Source organism: Hemitrygon akajei, chromosome 11, assembly GCF_048418815.1.
Source record: "Hemitrygon akajei chromosome 11, sHemAka1.3, whole genome shotgun sequence".
Classification (NCBI taxonomy): domain Eukaryota; kingdom Metazoa; phylum Chordata; class Chondrichthyes; order Myliobatiformes; family Dasyatidae; genus Hemitrygon; species Hemitrygon akajei.
This window is the reverse complement of record NC_133134.1, coordinates 78873851-78895272: the sequence shown is the minus strand read 5'-3', so window position 1 is coordinate 78895272 and position 21422 is coordinate 78873851. Positions and strand designations below refer to the sequence as shown.

The following is a 21422-nucleotide window of genomic DNA, read 5'->3' as shown; positions in this document are numbered from 1 at the left end:
ATAGGAAAGGTTTAGAGGGATACGGACAGGGACACGGATAGGAAAGGTTTAGAGGGATATGGACAGGTACACGGATAGGAAAGGTTTAGAGGGATATGGACAGGTACACGGATAGGAAAGGTTTAGAAGGATATGGACAGGTACACGGATAGGAAAGGTTCAGAGGGATATGGACAGGTACACGGATAGGAAAGGTTCAGAGGGATATGGACAGGTACACGGATAGGAAAGGTTTAGAGGGATATGGACAGGTACACGGATAGGAAAGGTTTAGAGGGATATGGACAGGTACACGGATAGGAAAGGTTCAGAGGGATATGGACAGGTACACGGATAGGAAAGGTTTGGAGGGATATGGACAAACATGGGCAAATGAGACTGGTTTAGATGGGAATATTGGTCACATAGACCAGTTGGACTAAAAGTGACGAGGGGTGAGTGGGGGTATTCTTTGGGATGAGGTGAAAAGCAGGGAAATGGGGAACCAACTCTCTGACCGGTTTGTGTGTGGTGGGAGGACTTCGGGTATGCCCAACCCTCACTGACCTGCCCTCCGATTGAGTGCTGCTCCCCCATCAGGTACGCTCGGGGGACGAGGCTCTCCGCCGCCCCTGCCACTCCTCCACCGCCACCGCTGCTGGTGACGGTACGGTAGGACTTGGTGATGGTCTGCCGGGAGGTGGGACCGGTGATCACCGTGCTCTTCTGCACGCTCTGGCCAGACTCATGGGGCGGGGTGGCGGGCTGCCCGCAGGATCCGCACACCGCGGCACGAGAACGCAGGTTGTACTCAGCATCGGTGCTGTGGCTCGCCTGTCGGTGGGGGGGGGGGGAGGGGGGGAGAGGCATCAGTATTCGTCCCTTTCTCCCCTTCGTGATTCTCTCTGACACCAACCAATGGGACCCCCCACCCCAATTCCTCCCCCCAAAACACAAACCCTCCCCTTAATTCCACCCAATGACTCTCAACATGCTTCCAAACTCCGAATTCCTCCCCTCTCCCAAAACCCACCAACGCCTATCAACACCAACCCTCCCCTCAACTTCCCTCCACCCTCCAAACATGCACCCTGCCTCCAACCCCCTCAACATGCTCCCTACCCCCTCACACATCCCTGGCCACAGCCACCGAATGCTCCTCCACCATACACACCACCACCCCACAGTTGCAGCTGACGGTCAGTGACCACTGAATCCATGCTAGCCCTTCCCCGGGTGATCAGCTTGGCAGCTTCAGTGAGCCAGAACCCACCCAAATATCTTCCAACGGATGGGCAGAGAGAGTCAGCACCACACACCGTCGTCAGGTTCTTTAAGTTTTTAAAGGAAATAACGGATGAGTTCTACCCTTGCAGTGTCAGAGGAGTCACAGCCAGTTTGGTTTTACCGTCCTCCGACGCCACTTCCAAAGATTTGCCCCCCTCCACCGCCTCCAGCACTCCTCAGCCTGCCAATATCTCCCAACACCAACATAACTCGTTCTCCCTCGGGGACGCAACATTGCTCAGGACGTTTCTGAAGAAATTGTTGCCGTAGAGGCCAGGATGTTGGGTATAGTGATTGAATGGTTCTTGATTGATGAGATGCTAAGGGTGATATGGAGAATGGGGGTTGATAGAAATATCAGTCATGGAGCAGACTCGGTGGGACAAACAGCCTGACTCTGCCCCTATATCTTTATGTTATGTTTAAAATTAGTTAAGACCAAAGTTGGGCCCTTGAAGGCAGAAATGGGTGAATTTATTATGGGGAACAAGGAAATAGCAGACGAGTTGAACAGGTACTTTGGATCTGTCTTCACTAGGGAAGACACAGACAATCTCCCAGATGTAATAGTGGCCAGAGGACCTAGGGTAACGGAGGAACTGAAGGAAATTCACATTAGGCAGAAAATGGTGTTGGGTAGACTGATGGGACTGAAGGCTGATAAATCCCCAGGGTCTGATGGTCTGCATCCCAGGGTACTTAAGGAGGTGGCTCTAGAAATCATGGATGCATTGGTAATCATTTTCCAACGTTCTATAGATTCAAGATCAGTTCCTGAGGATTGGAGGGTGGCTAATGTTATCCCACTTTTTAAGAAAGGAGGGAGAGAGAAAACAGGGAATTATATGTGCCTGTGGCGACCCACTTCCCAGCGCACTCGAACCGGCTCACAAAGCAGCGCGCGCTGGCATTGAGGCCGGTCCCAAAGAGGGCGCCAAGCCTGCTTCACCAGCAAGGGGAAAAGCCCGCGCGCGGGACGGGACTGTGAATACGCGCCCCCTACAGCATTCCCACCCGGGGAGGGCGGGATCAGGAAGGCTTTAAAGCGAGGCCACGAAGTTTGAATAAGCCTCTTTTTGCAACTGCAGCTCATCGACTACGTGTCGTTATTTCAGTGCTGCGTGTAGCACACTGCTACAATTGGTGACCCCGACGGCCCAAACGATATTTGAGCCGAAGATGAACGACGCCGCATCTGTTCATGCAGTTTTGTTAAAACTGCCAAGCTTCTGGACGCTGCGACCTCACCTATGGTTCCAACAAGCAGAAGCCCAATTCCACATTCGGCAGATAACCTCGGATGCCACACGTTACTACTACGTGGTGAGCTCCCTCGACCAGGAGACAGTCGCCTAGCTTGAGGAGTTCATACAGTCGCCCCCAGCGGACGGCAAATACACAGAATTCAAAGCCCTGCTCATAAGGACTTTCGGACTCTCACGGCGCGAGCGAGCTGCCCGCTTACTGCACCTGGATGGTTTGGGGGACAGGCCGCCATCAGCTTTGATGAACGAGATGCTCTCCCTGGCCGGAGGTCACAAGCCCTGCCTCATGTTTGAGCAGGCATTCCTGGAGCAGCTGCCCGAGGACATATGCCTGCTGCTGTCCGACACGGATTTTGGCGACCCCTGGAAGGTGGCGGCCCAGGCGGACTTGCTGTGGAAAGCCAAGAAGGAGAGTGGGGCGTCTGTCGGACAGATCACCAGGCCACACTCCCAGCAGCAGACCAGACCAGGCCCGGCAGCAGAGCCCACTAGCCCCAGAGGGAGGGGTGAGGAGACAGAAGCCCGCCGCTGTCGCCCGCCCTGCAAGTTCCCAGGAAACGCCAGGGACAGCTGCTGCTGATGGCTCCGGCGGCTGGCCATCGGGATAGCCTCCTGTATGTGTGGGACAAGCGGTCAGGACGCCGCTTTTTGGTCGACACCTGAGCCGAGATCAGCGTCTTACCTCCGACGAGTTACGACACCCGCAACAGGGCACCGGGTCCCACCCTGAGGGCCGCGAACGGCAGCACAGTAAGGACTGCCTTGGAAGGTAGTGGAGGCCAATTCTCTGGATGCTTTCAAGGAGCTAGATAGGTATCTTATGGATAGGGGAATCAAGGGATATGGGGACAAGGCAGGAACCGGTATTGATAGTCTACTTCTGCACCTATTGTCTATTGAACTACGGCACCCATACGGTTTGGCTACAGTTCGGCTCCAGCCAGTTCACGTGGGACTTCACACTGGCTGCCATAGCCCAACCGCTCACAGCCTACTGGTCGACCTGCCAAGGAAGAGACTGGTCCACGCCGAGACCTTTCAAACGTTCTCCCTGGGTGAAGCCCAGTTGCCAGCCCCACACCTAGACTCCATCACACTGTCCGACAACGACTTCACCAGAGTCCTGGCGGATTTCCCATTGGTTCTGGCACCGCAGTTCACGGCAGCCATGCCCAGACACGGCGTACAGCACCACATCCCGGCCCAGGGACCACCCCTCCATGCCCGTGCTCGGAGGCTTCCCTCGGACAAGCTCCGACTGGCGAAGGAGGAGTTCAAGAGGATGGAGGAATTGGGGATCATACGGCGGTCTGACAGCACATGGTGCCCAAAGCATCCGGGGGCTGGAGACCATGTGGCAACTACTGCAGGCTGAACGAGGCTACAACACTGGACCGCTACCCTGTGCCGCACATTCAGGATTTTGCACGGATCTTCTCCAAGGTGGACCTCGTCCGGGGATACCATCAAATCCCGTTGCATCCGGACGACGTCCCCAAAATGGCACTCATCACCCCTTTCGGCCTTTTCGAGTTCCTCCGCATGCCGTTCGGCCTGAAGAATGCCGCACAGACGTTTCAGCGGTTAATGGACGCGGTGGGACGCGACCTGGACTTCGCTTTCATCTATTTGGACGACATCCTCATAGCCACCAGCAGTCGTCAGGAGCATCTGTCCCACCTCCGTCAACTCTACGCCCGACTGAATGAATACGGCCTGACAATCAACCTGGCCAAATGCCAGTTCGGGCTCGACACCATCGACTTCCTGGGCCACAGGATTACTAAAGACGGGGCAACCCCTCTGCCCGCTAAGATAGACGCAGTCTGCCATTTCCCCCGACCCAACACAATCAAAGGCCTTCAGGAATTCGTGGGTATGGTAAATTTCTACCACCGCTTCCTCCCTTCAGCTGCCAGAATCATGCGCCCCCTGTTCGCCCTGATGTCCGGTAAGGTCAAGGACATTACCTGGGACGAGGAGTCCGCCGCCGTTTTCATTAAAACGAAAGAAGCCTTGGCAAACGCCGTGATGCTAGTGCACCCCAGAATGGATGTCCCTACCGCCCTCACAGTGGACGCGTCTAACACGGCAGTCGGTGGGGTGCTGGAACAACTCATCAAGGTTCGCTGGCAACCCCTGGCGCTTTTCAGCAAACACCTGCGACCACCCGAGCTCAAATACAGTGCTTTCGACCAGGAACTGTTGGCGCTATACCTGGCAATCTGGCATTTCAGGTACTTCTTAGAAGGTAGGCCCTTCACCGCGTTCACGGACCACAAGCCGCTTACCTTTGCGTTCACGAAGGTGTCCGATCCCTGGTCATCCCGCCAGCAGTGACACCTGTCCTACATCTCTGAATACACGACGGATGTCCGGCATGTCTCGGGAAAGGACAATGTCGTGGCGGACACTCTCTCTCGCCCTACCATTCATGCCCTTTCCCAAAAAGGGAACTATTAGAGAGTGCTGCTGGCCAGAAAGAAATACAGTCTACAAATCAGTGAACTCAAATAGTTCAGGGACAGTGGAAGCAGACAGACCAATTGTCTTCGTTCTTGTCAAAGGAATGGTCAAAGCCATTTTTTTGAAGCTGCTCTGTATCCTCCATTTTGTGAACTGGTTTTGCTTGGTTGAAAGAACGAAATCAGTTGGACTAGAGGTCATTTCCCAATAAGAAGATATTTGTGAGGTGTTCTTCGGTTGGATATAACATGTAGGTTTGTGAATGGTGGGGTCTGTGTCTATCCCAAGTGATTCCAGTTTGTTACTGGTTTGGTAACTGATTTAGAACAGAGAACCATAAATTACCAGTTGTCACTGGTGGAGGAGGGCAATAAATGGATGCTGGCTTGGGCTAGAGCCATTAAGATTGAATAAGAATAACCTAGAGCCAGTGAGATTGAAATGGAACATTTGAACTGACATGAGGTGTTTAAAAGTCCAGAGCTTTGAAGGCAAATTAGTGACAACTCTCTCGAGACAATCCATCGCAGATGTGAAGGACTGTACATCAGAGCATAGACTACATTCCCTTTTCTATTCTTTGGCACAGAAATTGTGGGCTGAAGGACATTTTTCTGTGCTGTACTAGTCTTTCAAACTTTGCTCCTGATACCCAGACTAGTATTTCATCCTCGTCCTCTCCCCATCCGAGTTCCAACCTCAGACTGAACTTTCCAAACTCCAGGGAACACCCCCAGATGACCTGGAATCCCCTCCTCCTGACATATCCCTCGAGACCTTCCCTGAGCCCCACTGTCTGCAATTTACAGGCTCTTAGAGACACACACACACACACACACACGCGCGGTACAGAGGGAGACGCCAAAGACGGCAGATGGTGGAATCTGGAAGTTTGAAGACGCTCAAAGGGTCAGGCAGCATCCATGGAGGGAAATGGACAGTCGATAATTTTGTCTGATATTAAAAATATTGCCGAGGCTGTATTGCCACAGATGTCTGCGGGAACCAAGTCATTGGGTACATTTAAAGCAGAGGCGGACAGGCTCTTGATTAGTAAAGGCATCAAAGATTATGAGGAAAAGGCATGAAAAAAGGGGTTGAAAGGGACAATGAATCAGCCATGATGGAATGGGGGAGCAAACTCGATGGGCTGAATGGCCCGATTCTGGTCCTAGGTCTTATGGGTAAGTTTGCAGATGACACAAGATTTGGAGAATACAGAAATAGCTTTCTTTTCACGGGCAAGTGGTAAGTTGGGCAGAGCTGTGGCAGATGCAGTTTTAACCTGTAAGTGCGTCGTGATGCACTGTACGAGTCTAATGAGTGTAGGACACACACTGTGAACGGTAGAGAGTACTGAGGGACAGAGGGTGTACAAGGGTAGGACACACACTGTGAACGGTAGGGAGTACTGAGGGACAGAGGGACCTCGGTGTACAAGGGTAGGACACACACTGTGAACGGTAGGGAGTACTGAGGGACAGTGGGACCTCGGTGTACGAGGGTAGGACACACACTGTGAACGGTAGGGAGTACTGAGGGACAGAGGGACCTCAGTGTACAAGGGTAGGTCACACTGTGAACTGCACGGAGTACTGAGGGACAGATGGACCTCGGTGTACGAGGGTAGGACACACTGTGAACGGTACGGAGTACTGAGGGACAGAGGGACCTCGGTGTACGAGGGTAGCACACACACTGTGAATGGTAGGGAGCACTGAGGGACAGAGGGACCTCGGTGTACGAGGGTAGGAGACACTCTGTGAATGGTAGGGAGTACTGAGGGACAGAGGGACCTCGGTGTACGAGGGTAGGAGACACACTGTGAACGGTAGGGAGTACTGAGGGACAGAGGAACCTCGGTGTACAAGGGTAGGACACACACTGTGAACGGTAGGGAGTACGGAGGGACAGAGGGACCTCGGTGTACAAGGGTAGGACACACACTGTGAACGGTAGGGAGTACGGAGGGACAGAGGGACCTCGGTGTACAAGGGTAGGACACACACTGTGAACGGTAGGGAGTACGGAGGGACAGAGGGTGTACAAGGGTAGGACACACACTGTGAACGGTAGGGAGTACGGAGGGACAGAGGGTGTACAAGGGTAGGACACACACTGTGAACGGTAGGGAGTACGGAGGGACAGAGGGTGTACAAGGGTAGGACACACACTGTGAACGGTAGGGAGTACGGAGGGACAGAGGGGTGTACAAGGGTAGGACACACACTGTGAACGGTAGGGAGTACGGAGGGACAGAGGGTGTACAAGGGTAGGACACACACTGTGAACGGTAGGGAGTACGGAGGGACAGAGGGTGTACAAGGGTAGGACACACACTGTGAACGGTAGGGAGTACGGAGGGACAGAGGGTGTACAAGGGTAGGACACACACTGTGATCGGTAGGGAGTACGGAGGGACAGAGGGTGTACAAGGGTAGGACACACACTGTGAACGGTAGGGAGTACGGAGGGACAGAAGGTGTACAAGGGTAGGACACACACTGTGAACGGTAGGGAGTACGGAGGGACAGAGGGTGTACAAGGGTAGGACACACACTGGTGAACGGTAGGGAGTACGGAGGGACAGAGGGTGTACAAGGGCAGGACACACACTGTGAACGGTAGGGAGTACGGAGGGACAGAGGGACCTCGGTGTACAAGGGTAGGACACACACTGTGAACGGGTAGGGAGTACTGAGGGACAGAGGGACCTCGGTGTACAAGGGTGGGACACACACTGTGAACGGTAGGGAGTACTGAGGGACAGAGGGACCTCAGTGTACAAGGGTGGGACACACACTGTGAACGGTAGGGAGTACTGAGGGACAGAGGGACCTCGGTGTACAAGGGTGGGACACACACTGTGAACGGTAGGGAGTACTGAGGGACAGAGGGAACTCGGTGCACCAGGGTAGGACACACACTGTGAACGGTAGGGAGTACGGAGGGACAGAGGGACCTCGGTGTACAAGGGTAGGACACACTGTGAATGGTAGGGAGTACTGAGGAACAGAGGGACCTCGGTGTACAAGGGTAGGACACACACTGTGAACGGTAGGGAGTACTGAGGGACAGAGGGACCTCAGTGTACGAGGGTAGGACACACACTGTGAACAGTAGGGAGTACTGAGGGACAGAGGGACCTCGGTGTACAAGGGTAGGACACACTGTGAACAGTAGGGAGTACTGAGGGACAGAGGGACCTCGGTGTACAAGGGTAGGACACACTGTGAATGGTAGGGAGTACTGAGGGACAGAGGGACCTCGGTGTATGAGTTGAAGATCTTCCTGAAGAAAGGAGTGAACTGAGATTTGGGTTAACAGAGGTGGAGGAGGGGAGTTGACATGAAGGTCAGGGGTGGGAGTGGAAGTGAAACCACTCCTGACCACCACCAACCCCTCTGTGTGGCCTGGAGGAAACAGGCAACGCCACGGAGCCACCGCCAGGAGCTGGGGGCTAATGGTTATGTGGGAGGGATCAGACGCCCAGAGGAGATCCAGCCAATCCACCTTCATGGTCCGAAGTTGAGAGCCCAGACAGAGCCAAAAGAAGGTTCGGGGAGAGGGGAGAGGACAGTAGGGAAAAGGGTGGAGATGGCTAGAATTTCATGGCGCTCGGGAAAAAGGCTAGGGCCAAACCCTGATATCAAAACTTAAACAGAGACATCGTCACTGAGTAACTACTCAGGAGGTATTGCCTTGGCTGCCTCCTGCTCTAACTTCATCGCTCTCTCTGCCCCCTGCTCTAGCCTGATTACTGGGCCATGCATCCCAGATCAGGCCTAAACAAGACCCCTCCCTCCCTTCACATCTGGAAACAGCTGCTCATTTTTAACCCCTCAAGAAACATCTGGTTAGAGTACTTCAATACCAGACTGACCAATTTAACTAATTAAATCAGAATTTATTTTAAAACCCAGCACAAAACTGTATCAGTCTCTTTGATTTAAATATAAATCAGGAAGTCATTAAAGAAATCGAAGGAGACAGCTGTAATCTTTCAAAAATTATTTTTTATTTAAACAAAACAAGTTTGGGATACAGAACTTTGCAGTGGATCTAATCTAATTTGGATCCAATCGGATCATCGACAATCTATAAACCAAGGGTCACATTTTCAGCTATAATGACATCCCCTAACGCACCATGAAATCCTGACACCTCGTTCCTGAGAATGATCTTGAAATGCAGAGGACTGAGATGGCAGATAGCTGAATGATGGTGTGACAGAGAGAGACCAGGGTTGAGTGGAGCTTGTGGTCCATACAAACCTTTCCAGGGAGTTGACCCTTGGTGGGGACGTTGCAAAAATGCATTGGGCGGGAGGTCTGTAGAGTTGTGGGGGAGGGGGTCCGTTCAAGCTGGCAGGTTGAAGTTTAGATATTCCCCGTGAAGGAAGCGTGTAATAATAAGGCATATTGGTGGCAAGGGAGGGTCCTCTAATAACAGAAACACTGAAGGCAAGGAGGCTGCAAAATGAGCATTGGTGACAAGCCTGGAGCGTGTGGTAACAAGGGGACTGATGCTTAGAGAGAGCGTGTAATAATGGATACTGACGGCTAGCAAAGGTCTTGTGATAGAGGAAGGGTTGTAATAACAAAGATTAATTGCTAGGGAGGTCTGTATTAACTTATAATGGTTAGGAAAGGCTTGTAATGGTGGAAGAGTCAGTAATAACATAGATACTAGTTAGGAAGGGTCTATAATGGATGGAGAGGTGTGCATTACAGGGATACTAATTAGGAATGGTTTGTAATAGCTGGGGGGTGTTTAATATGAAGGTACAGGTTAGGAAGGCTCTGTAATGGATAGTGTGTAACTTATGAATACTGATTAGGAGGAGTCTGTAATGACAAGGATACCAATGAGGACGGGTCTGTAACAGTGGAGGGGATTGTTTATAGTCAAATCCGAAACCATTCTACGAATCTCAGCGTCACTGCCGACAGCCATAGGGGAGGCATTTTTCAAGGAACAGGATCTTTCAGACTGGGATCACCAACCCTCGGGCCAGGCTGAAGTGTTGGGGAGGGAAAGGGTTACCTGAAATGTTTTGGACCGAGAGAAAAAAAAGTATTCTCAAGGAGAATAGCGGAATAACCAGTGTGGCACAGATCAGCCGGTATCCTGTATCAGGGCAGATCCCTGGCTGGTTGTTTAGGATTTGGGATTTCTTCCTCTCCCCCCGAGCATGGGCAGTTGGGCAGTTCCCAGCAGGCTGGCCAGATTTTCGGGAGGAGACCCAGGTGAGTTTCCGAGACTGGTGGTTAGACCTCCAGCTGGGAATGATTCAACATCTCCAGCTCCCTATGCCATGGGGAACGAAGTGTACAGGGAGGAGGGACCCTGACCTGCACTGGCTGGGGTTTACAGAACAGCGGACGGTCTATTTGCATCCCTTATAGTCCAGGGAGGGACTGGCCACTTTGACCGGGTAGACCCTCTTCCTAATCCTCAGGCCATCATCCTATCCAGTAAGGGGGCCAGACGGGGTCCCAAAGTGGGGCCAGGTTTGGAGGGGTTCGATCAATCAGTGGACTGGGAAATCAAAGATCAATTGTGGCTGGGAGGATCACTGAACCGGTCAAACTGTGTGAATTCGTTCCCAGAGTCCTGTGCTTCAAATTCCGAGTGAGTGACTGTTTACTGTCTGGAGATCTCAGACCTGTGGGTCTGTCTGGAGGATCCTTTCAGCAAAGTAGTTAATTCTGATGGAGCGTGGGGGGGGGGGGGGGAAGGTGACATCTTTAGCTGGTGGGGAGGGGGTGTACAAAATGGTGGGGGGGGGGGTTCCCTGGAATGAAGAATAGACCACTCAGGGTGCAGAGGAGGAGGAACATCTTCATCCTGAGGGTGTGGAATCTTTGGAATTCCTCCCCCCCCAGGAGTCTCAGGAATGTTCAAGAGGAGGGAGGGGGGGGGGAGTGGTGGGGGAGAAAATCAAGGGACGCGGGCTGGTTCAGGACAATGGAGGCTTGATGAATGCTCAAGCCTGGGGTGCTCCTGTTCTGAAGGTTGGGTGGGAGGGGCAATAGAAACCCAATTGCCTCAGGCCGGGGGGAGGAGATGGTTACCAGGGGGCAGGGAACTGAGCGAGTGTGGACATAGGGCTGATCAGAGGCCACACTGGGCAGGGGATGGGTTGAGGCGAGGGGAGGGTGCTGAAACAAGCAGGAGAGGGGTGTGTGCTCCAAATCTGGGAAGGAAGCCTCTCACCACGCAGCGATGAGGGGTTTTGTGTCGGGGCGAGGAAGTGGGAGTGAGGGTCCCTTCCCCAGAACAGAAGTCTCGCTGAGCGGATCCAGGGAAGGGCTCAAATCCATCACACTGTCACTCAGATACTGAAAGCTCAAGGAGGTGGGGAGAGAAACAGGGGTTAGAAAGTGAGGAGTTTCCCCCAACTCAACCCCCCCCCCCACCATAAGCCCATTTTCCACCCACTGACCCCCACAGGAATGAGCCACCCCTTTCCCACACAGGCAGAGAGCAATGAGAAGGCAAAGAAATGCAGAGGCACTCAGTCACACGATGTCAACACCCCACACCACGCGGGGTTAAATCACTGGCATCCAATCAAGTCCTCAGGCCGCTCGGCCAGTCGGCTTCAGGCTGGCCCACCCACACAGAGCCTGTGGGAGAGGGGACTAGTGTGGCAGTATCACTTGGAGCTCAGCAACGGAGGTGTGGCACAGAAACCTCCTCGTCCTATCACCAGGGTGGGGGGGAGGCAGGGCGGAGGGAGGTGAGGGACGAAGAAAACCGAGCCACTCGCTGCCAGCTCCTCGGTGGCTTCACTGCCTATACCTGGTGCACTTCGCGCCGGCGCAGTCCCCCATCGAAGTCCTCGTCATCGTCGTTGATCAACGCTGAGCGGGTCACCGTGCGCATCGCCATCTCCTGGCGGGAGAGGATAAAAGCAATCAACAACCTGTCGGTCAGTGGCCAGAACCACACTCACCCCTCAACTCCCTCCGACACACCCCTCCCCACCGTCTGGAACCTGCAAACAGGGCAGTGACGGGAGCCAGCAGGAAAGGGTCAGCTCCGTACAGACCCGGTTTTCAGAGCTCAGGCAGAAAGAGGGAGAGAGAACGGACTTGGGGCGGGTTCAGGTACAGAGTCAAGCAGCAAGTGGAGGGGGAGGAAAGGGTTTGTAATTGGAGGGAGTGGAATGAGATTTACAATGATATTGTTGGAATGTGAGGGACTGGGAGGGGGAGAGAGGTTGAGCCTGGGAGGGGAGGGGGAAGAGAGTGTGTGTGTGAGTGTGCGCGCGCGTGAGTGTGTGTGTGTGTGTGTGTGTGTGTGTGTGTGTGTGTGTGAGAGAGTGTGTGCGCGCGTGTGTGAGGTGAGTTGTGAGTGTGTGAGTGTGTGTGCGCGTGTGTGTGTGGTGTGTGTGTGTGTGTGTGTGTGTGAGTGAGAGAGATTTGCACGCTCTCCCTGTGACCACATAAGATTCCCCCTAATACTCCGGTTCTGTTCCACATCCCAGTGACGTGCAGGGTCAGACGATTAATCTCCCTCTGTAAATTGTCCCCGCTGGTGTGTGGGTTAGGGGTAGAATCTGGGAGGAGCTGATGGCCTGGGGATAAGTGTAAAGGGTCAGTCGATGTGTTAACATGGACTGGCTGTGTTGAAGTGCCTGTTGCCAAGGAATACTTGGACAGGGTTGCCGTCTCCCTGTGGGGAGAGTTGGAGTGGAGGGATGGAGATGGTCGGTGGGAGGAGAGGATTTGGGAGGGAAGGAGTAATCCTACAATCATTGGAGGAAGTTGCTGAGGTGGACGGCGAATCAGAAACACAAGAAAATCTGCAAATGCTGGCAATCTAAAGCCACACACAAAATGCTGGAGGAACTCAGCAGGAAAAGAGTGAACAGTCTGCATTTTGGGTCTTGGTCGACGATTTGGGTCGAGAGTCTTCATCTGAAGGGTCTCGACCCAAAACGTTGACTGTTTACTCTTTTCTATGGGTGCTGCCTGGCCTGCTGAGTTCCTCCAGCATCTTGTGTGTTGCTTTAGATGGGCGCCGGATGGATCTTGTTTCCACACTTTCCCCTCCAGTAGAGTGCCCAAATGATCATGCTGGGAGAGGGATGGCCTCCCCTGGGTCTGGGGTCACCGGTTGGGGAGGTCGGGTTGGGTTAGGGTGAGGTGGGGCGGTAGGGTTGGGTTAGGGTGGGGTGGGGAAGTCAGGTTGGGATAGGGTGAAGGGGAGGTAGGGCTGGGTTAGGGTGAGGTGGGGCAGTAGGGTTGGGTTAGGGTGAGGGGAAGGTAGGGCTGGGTGAGGGGGAGGTAGGGCTAGGTTAGGGTGGGGAGGTCGGGTTGGGTTAGGGTGAGGTGGGGCGGTAGGGTTGGGTTAGGGTGAGGGGAAGGTAGGGCTGGGTGAGGGTGAGGTGGGTCGGGTTGGGTTAGGGTGAGGTGGGGCAGTAGGGTTGGGTTAGGGTGAGGGGAAGTTAGGGCTGGGTGAGGGGGAGGTAGGGCTAGGTTAGGGTGGGGTGGGGTGGGTCGGGTTGGGTTAGGGTGGGGTGGAGAGGTAGGGTTGGGTTAGGGTGAGGGGGAGGTAGGGCTGGGTTAGGGTGAGGTGGGAAGGTAGGGTTGGGTTAGGGTGAGGGGAAGGTAGGGCTGGGTTAGGGTGAGGTGGGGTGGTTGGGTTGGGTTAGGGTGGGGTGGAGAGGTAGGGTTGGGTTAGGGTGAGGGGGAGGTAGGGCTGGGTTAGGGTGAGGTGGGGAGGTAGGGCTGGGTTAGGGTGAGGTGGGAAGGTAGGGTTGGGTTAGGGTGAGGGGAAGGTAGGGCTGGGTGAGGGGGAGGTAGGGCTGGGTTAGGGTGAGGTGGGGTGGTCGGGTTGGGTTAGGGTGGGGTGGAGAGGTAGGGTTGGGTTAGGGTGAGGGGGAGGTAGGGCTGGGTTAGGGTGAGGTGGGGTGGTTGGGTTGGGTTAGGGTGGGGTGGAGAGGTAGGGTTGGGTTAGGGTGAGGGGGAGGTAGGGCTGGGTTAGGGTGAGGTGGGGGGTTAGGGTGAGGTGGGGAGGTAGGGCTGGGTTAGGGTGAGGTGGGAAGGTAGGGTTGGGTTAGGGTGAGGGGAAGGTAGGGCTGGGTGAGGGGGAGGTGGGGTGGTCGGGTTGGGTTAGGGTGGGGTGGAGAGGTAGGGTTGGGTTAGGGTGAGGGGGGAGAGGTAGGGTTGGGTTAGGGTGGGGTGGAGAGGTAGGGTTGGGTTAGGGTGAGGGGGAGGTAGGGTTGGGTTAGGGTGAGGAGGGAAGGTAGGGTTGGGTTAGGGTGAGGGGGGAGGGGGTCTCACCTCATTGCTGCCATTGAGCAGGATGGTCTTGATATTTTCCCCAGTGCCCCAAGTGCGCTGATTCTTCCACACCATGTCAGTTGGGGGGTTGTGGGAAGCCCCGGCCTCCGATGCCCAGATCTGAGGGTAGGTGAGTGAAATGAGAGGACAGGATCAGATAACCATAAACGTGCAACAGTACAGTTCACCATCATCTCAAACAATGACAAATTACACCAATTCCTTCTGCCTACACGTTCATGAGTCTCTATCGTATCACCACCCCATTCCACCGGAACAAAAGTTAACTTGCACATCTCCTTTCGACTTCTCTTCTCACACTAAAGCTCTACCCTTCTGGTACTTGACACTTCTACCCCGGGAGGAACATTCCATCTTCTCGATCGATGGCTCTTACCTAAACCTCGATCAGGCCTCCCCTCAGCCTCTGCCGCTCCAGAGAAAACAGCCTGGCTTTGTCCAACCTCTCCTCATGGCTCTCACCCTCTAACCGGGGCAGCATCCTGGTGAGCCTCCCCTCAGCCTTGACTCCCCTCCTTCAGGGGAGCAGTCAGACCTGCACACGATGCTCCGAGCGTGGTCTGACCAGAGTTTTACAGAGCTGTGATGTAACTTAAACTCGGAGTTCATACCCTCTAATGCAGACAGCATCCAAGATCATAAGACACAGGAACACAATTCAACCATTCTGCCCTTTGAGTCTGCTCTGCCATTCCTACCCCTGTCCACCCCATTCTCCCCGTAACCTTTGACACCATGTCTAATCAGGAAGACATCAACCTCCGCTTTAAGCCTACTCAGTGACTGGCCTGGCTTTTCCACAAATGTCTGTGGCAGTTGTCCACGGATTCACCACCCTCGAGCTAAAGAAATTCCTCCCTTCTAGAGGGACATCTTTGTATTCCAAGGCTGTGCCCTCTGGTCCTAGGTTCCCCCACCAGGTACCTGTATCTGCGTATTTCCAGCACCTGCAGAATCTCTTGTGTCTTTGACTAATAAACTGACACCATTAGCCCACACCCTGAAGCTTTAGAATCCTTCTGACACAGTCTGAGATCCCACGGATGGAGACCTCGACACATTCGGTGATTGAGTGCTGCATTTGCCCGACACCACAGCTAGCAACTCCTCCCACAGGGCAGCCGTCCCTGGGCACCAGGGTGGACTATGCCAGCGTGGAAGGGAGGGAGGGTGCAGGAGAGCAGGATTCTTTCATCAGAGATTCCCATCATCCGGGCCATGCTGTCTTCTCGTGCTACCATTAGGCAGGAGGAACAGGAACATGGAGGAAATGCGGAAGAGAGAGGGTAGTTCTCGGAGGGGCCGCTGGGCTGCGTTAATGCCCTCGGAGGGGCGACTGGGCCTGATGCTCTCAGAGAGGTTACGCGAATTCTGAGATCTATGTATTGGACTGCAGTTCATATCGGCCTCTTTCATTGAATGCTTTTAACGCGTTCTCGCCTATTCTTTCTCGTTGTCAATTGGTGGCCTGGGGCCTTGGGTGAACTGATAGTTTTTTGTGCAAGGGAGGGGTTGGAGGTTTTTGGGGTTTTCTAGTTTTTGTTTCTTTTTCTTTTTGTGCGGGGGGGGGTATCAATGTCTTTCTTTCAACTGCTTATACGATTTTCTGAATCCCATGGCTATCTAGAGAAGACAAATCTCAGAGTTGTATTCTGCATACATATTTTAATAATAAAATGAATCTTTGAATCTTTAGAAGCCTGAAGTCCCACACCACCAGGGTCAGGAACAGCCACTTCCCTTCAACCATTCGGTTCCTGAACCGACCGGCACAACCCCGATCACCTCCTCAGCAATGAAACCCGTCAGGCCACGTCACGACACGTTTTCCCGTTGCTTTTGCACTGTGTTTCATAAAACTGTACGGTATAACTTCTGTCTAATGTGAAGACTGTAAGGACTTTAGTTATTGTGGCCATTCAGCCCATCAACTCTGCTCTGTCATTCAATCACAGCTGATTTTGTTTTCAGCCCCATTCTCCTAGGAATCTTTAACCCCCCCCCCACCCCCACAACCAATGAAGGACCTACCAATTTCTGCCTTAAGTACAGCCAGTGATTTGGTCTCCACAGTCCTGTGGGAATGAATTCCACAGATTCATCACCCTCTGCCTGGGGAAATCCCTCCTCCTCTCAGTTCTAAAGGGACTTTTCTCTGAGGCTGTGCCCTTCGATCTTGGGCTCTCCTACACTCTGGGCGTTTTCCTGTTTTTCATGACACCTCTACCTCACCATTCTTGACAACAAACTTGACTTACCATGGATTCTACTGCGCAGCTTGGGTGCATTGGTTAAGAATGATGCCCAAGGTTTAAGATGCAAGTTTATCAACTGTGCATCAAAACGTATAGTCAAATGCGTCACAACACACACAAAACGCTGGGCACCTCAGCAGGCCAGGCAACGTCTACGGAAATGAGTCAACAGTCACCATTTCAGCCCGAGACCCGTCATCAGCACTGGCAAGGAATAGGAGAGAAGGTCTCCTTTCCAGTCCTGATGAAGGTCTGGGCCCGAAACATTGACTGTTTGTTCATTCCCATGGAGGCTGCCTGGCCTGCTGAGGTGCCCAGCGTTTTGTGCGTGCTGTGACGCGTTTCCAGCATCTGCGGAATCTCACGTCGGTGAAGTGTGCTGTCTGCGTGAACCAACACTGCGAGAGAGCACCGGGGGCAGCCCGCAAGTATTGCCGAGCGGCCTGGCGCCAGCATAGCGTGTCCACAATGCTCAGCAGAACAACACAAAAACAGCAATGCAAGCCCCTGTTCACCGCTCACATCTCGTACGGCAAACTGATTCGGGGTGCTGGGTCCCGAGGTACCACACAGATAGCCCAAGGGAGGAATGAGAGTGGGGGAGACCCGGGGGCTGCAAGAGGGGACGGTACAGAGCTGATGGGACACTTACCGTGACTGACTGTTCAGCACGAAGAATGAACTTGGGAGGGAACTTGTACGTGATGGTGGCCCGGCCATTAATCAGCCTCTTCAGCTGCCAGTTGGCCATTGGCTGGTCCTGGGGGAGGCACGACAGCAATAGTGAGGCTCACACAGGCACGGGGGATTCCGAGTCGGGAGGGAATGGGAGAGAGTGGGAAGGTGGACGGGAGTTGGGGAGAGGGTGGGAAGATACATGAGGAGGTGAGTGTGAGGGGCTACAGGCACGACAAGAGGATAGTGAGGCTCACACAGGGACGGGGGATTCCGAGTCGGGAGGGAATGGGAGAGAGTGGGAAGGTGGACGGGAGTTGGGGAGAGGGTGGGAAGAGTGGGGGGGGGGGGGAGATACAGGAGGAGGTGAGAGTGAGGGGCTACAGGCATGACAGCGATAGTGAGGCTCACATAGGCACGGGGGATTCCGAGTCGGGAGGGAATGGGAGAGAGTGGGAAGGTGGACGGGAGTTGGGGAGAGGGTGGGAAGAGTGGGGGGGGGGGGGGAGATACAGGAGGAGGTGAGAGTGAGGGGCTACAGGCATGACAGCGATAGTGAGGCTCACATAGGCACGGGGGATTCCGAGTCGGGAGGGAATGGGAGAGAGTGGGAAGGTGGACAGGAGTTGGGGAGAGGGTGGGAAGAGTGGGGGGGGGGGGAGATACAGGAGGAGGTGAGAGTGAGGGGCTACAGGCATGACAGCGATAGTGAGGCTCACATAGGCACGGGGGATTCCGAGTCGGGAGGGAATGGGAGAGAGTGGGAAGGTGGACGGGAGTTGGGGAGAGGGTGGGAAGATACATGAGGAGGTGAGTGTGAGGGGCTACAGGCACGACAAGAGGATAGTGAGGCTCACACAGGCACGGGGGATTCCGAGTCAGAGGGATAGGAGGGGGGAGAGAGAGAAGGGAATGGGGAGAATGGGGGGGGGAGAGACACACAAGTAGGTGGGTGTGAGAAGAAAGAGGCTCGGGGCAGGAAGAGGGGGGCAGGACAAAGGGAGAAAAAGAAGGGTAGTGGGTGAGAGGGGAGTGGGACAAGAGGAGGGGGAGATGGGACTCAGAGAAGGTGAGACTAGAGGGAAGGGGAGTGTGGGTTACGAGTGGGTCGAGTGGAGACAGAGAAGTAGAGAGTGTGGGGGTTGTGGGAGGGGCAGGGCAGGGAGTAGGCGAGGGTGAGTGAGGAGGAGGGTTATCGAGGATCGGTTGGGTGGAGGGGGAGTAGGCGAGGGTGAGTGAGGAGGAGGGTTATCGAGGATCGGTTGGGTGGAGGGGGAGTAGGCGAGGGTGAGTGAGGAGGAGGGTTATCGAGGATCGGTTGGGTGGAGGGGGAGTAGGCGAGGGTGAGTGAGGAGGAGGGTTATCGAGGATCGGTTGGGTGGAGGGGGAGTAGGCGAGGGTGAGTGAGGAGGAGGGTTATCGAGGATCGGTTGGGTGGAGGGGGAGAAGCCCTTTCGTCTTACCTCGTCAGTCTTGTTCTTCAGACGGACAAAGCGGCCATCAGGGTCAATGGAGTCCACCAGCACGCGGCCACGGGACGTGGCGTGCTGGGTGATGGTGCTGCTGCTTGCCCCTTCGTCCTCCATCTCCTCCAGACGCCGCTTTTTGGTCTGGGCGGCCTGCGAGGTGTGGCTCGTGCGGCTGGTGGTGGTCCGTGACACCGACCCCTGCGGCGGAGGGCTAGGCGATAGCCTCAGCCTGGGACAAAGGGGGAAGACGATAGGGTTACTGGATCCTGGGTTCCTGAAGGTCAAGGGTCAGAGGTGATGTGGGGTTTATGAGGAGTCGCAGGTGAGGGGAGGCTTTGCCAGTGAGGTAATGGGATTGGTCGGCGGAGGATATAGTCACACTGAGTAGGGCATTCCGGTGAGTAGGGGTCAGGGGAAGGGTCACGGGGTCATCCTACCTCTCCTCCTCCCCCTCCAGCATCTTGCGGTAGGCATTGATCTCCATGTCCAGTGCCAGTTTCACGTCGAGCAGCTCCTGGTACTCGTCAAGCTGGATCTGCATGCGACGCTGCATTTCGGCCATCTCCCGATCCTTCTCGTTCAACATCCGACGGCTGGTGTCACGCTCACGTTGGAGGGCCGCTTCCAGCTCCTGAATCTTCACATCCTTGGCTGCCAGCTGTCAAAGGTCAGTCCATTGATAGGTCACAGGTTAGCCATGGCAGGTCAAAGGTCAATTGATAGGTCACAGGTCACATCAGGTCAATAATGGCAGCAGTTCACAAGTCAGCCACAATGACAAGCCACAGGTCACAGGTTCTAACGAGGTGGGCATAGGTCAGAGGTCAGCCACAGAGACAGCAGAGCACCACCTCTGCCATAGGCACCCAGAAGGCCCTTCACCTCTTCTTGCCAGGCCTCTCCCCACACAGGTCTGTTTTCAGAGTTCCTGTTGAACCCACTCCTGCGCCAGTTCTGTTAACCTTGAGCTTCACCAGGTCTCCTCCCTCTACACCCACTTCCCGTCCCTAGGCGCACTCTTGCAAAGGGAGGGGTTGCAGTGATGCAGGGCCACGTTACCCCAGGGAGCTCCAGGTGGACTTCAGCCGTACGCAGTGCCCCGCAGTCAGATGCTCCAGCCGCCAAAATCCACTCAAAGGTGTGTGAGTATGGGTACAGGACTTACACCACCCTCCACAAAACCATGATGCACCAGCCAACATCCCCTTCCTCGTGACTGTCCACGCCCACCTGCTCCCCCAATCCCCTTCAACTGTCAGTGTCACCATGTGTGTCTGGGTCCACACGTAATCCACAGAACCCATCCTCGCATCCACGGCCAGAGGTTTTCCAGGGATGGGGGGGGAGGAATTACACCTCTCAGTTCATCACTAAATCTGCCTCCACAACCTAGCTTCAGGAGTGGCTCGGCAAGGAGAGTGTGTGGAACAGAGGGATGCAAGGGCACAGGTACATGGTTCCCTGAAAGTGGAGTCACTGGTAGACAGAGCACTGGCCTTCATCAGTCAGGGCACAAAGTGCTAAAGCTGGGATGTGATGTTGCAATTGTACAAAGCATCAGTGAGGCCTCACTTGGAATATCGTGGTTCAGTTCTTCACACAAAATTACGTCCTGTAGAGGAAAGACTCTTCAATCTGGAGAGTGGAGATTTACGAGGATATTGCTGGGATTTGTGGGACTGAATTATGGACAGAAATTGGGACTCTTTAGTGGAATGTGGGAGAATGACAGGTGACATTATAGAGATATATAGACTCATGAGGAGCACAGAACGCACACAGTCTTTTCCCAGTGTTGGGGGATCAAGAACTAGAGGGCATGGCTTTAACTGAGAGGGGAGAGATTTAATAGGAATCTAAGGACAAAATTTTTGCTGGTCAGTATATAGAATGAACTGCCAGAGAAAGTTATATGAGACAGCACATTAACAACATTGAAAAGATACTTAGACAGGTACACAGATAGGAAAGGTTTAGAGGGATACGGACAGGTACTCGGATAGGAAAGGTTTCGAGGGATACGGACAGGTACACGGATAGGAAAGGTTTAGAGGGATACGGACAGGAACACGGATAGAAAAGGTTTAGACGGATACGGACAGGTACGCGGATAGGAAAGGTTTAGAGGGATATGGACAGGTACGCGGATAGGAAAGGTTTAGAGGGATACGGACAGGTACGCGGATAGGAAAGGTTTAGAGGGATACGGACAGGTACGCGGATAGGAAAGGTTTAGAGGGATACGGACAGGTACGCGGATAGGAAAGGTTTAGAGGGATACGGACAGGTACACGGATAGGAAAGGTTTAGAGGGATACGGACAGGTACACGGATAGGAAAGGTTTAGTGGGATACGGACAGGTACACGGATAGGGAAGGTTTAGAGGGATATGGACTGGTACATGGATAGAAAAGGTTTAGAGGGATAGTGGCCATGCACAGACCAATGGGACTGGCTTAGATGGGAATGTAGATCAGTGTGACCAGTTAGCCAAAGGGCCACTTTGAGTGTTGTGTGAGTTTGTGCATCTACCCCAGTCCAGTAACAATAACTTGACTCTAATTTAAATACAGACAAGTTTACAGGACTTCCAACACATCTGGGTGACCCACAGACCAATAGGCCAAATCTGTCTTACCGACCTACAACCTTGTCTCGCCCTACCACAAATATTTCCTTTCATTCCACCCACCCCTTCCACTGCTCAA

At 54.0% G+C, this 21422-nt stretch overlaps 1 protein-coding gene across 2 annotated transcripts in view; it reads right to left on the bottom strand.

Moving 5' to 3' along the window:
• The window catches only part of lmna (lamin A), a 95959-nt gene that overhangs the window by 25947 nt on the left and 48590 nt on the right, over positions 1 to 21422 (bottom strand). For both annotated transcript variants that reach the window (XM_073061186.1, XM_073061187.1), the window contains exons 7-12: positions 19151 to 19371; positions 18708 to 18942; positions 17222 to 17329; positions 14294 to 14413; positions 11805 to 11897; positions 547 to 813 (exon numbers count right to left, since the gene is read on the bottom strand). In XM_073061186.1, the coding sequence (XP_072917287.1) occupies positions 547 to 813; positions 11805 to 11897; positions 14294 to 14413; positions 17222 to 17329; positions 18708 to 18942; positions 19151 to 19371 (1044 nt within the window). The remainder of the gene's footprint in view (positions 1 to 546; positions 814 to 11804; positions 11898 to 14293; positions 14414 to 17221; positions 17330 to 18707; positions 18943 to 19150; positions 19372 to 21422) is intronic.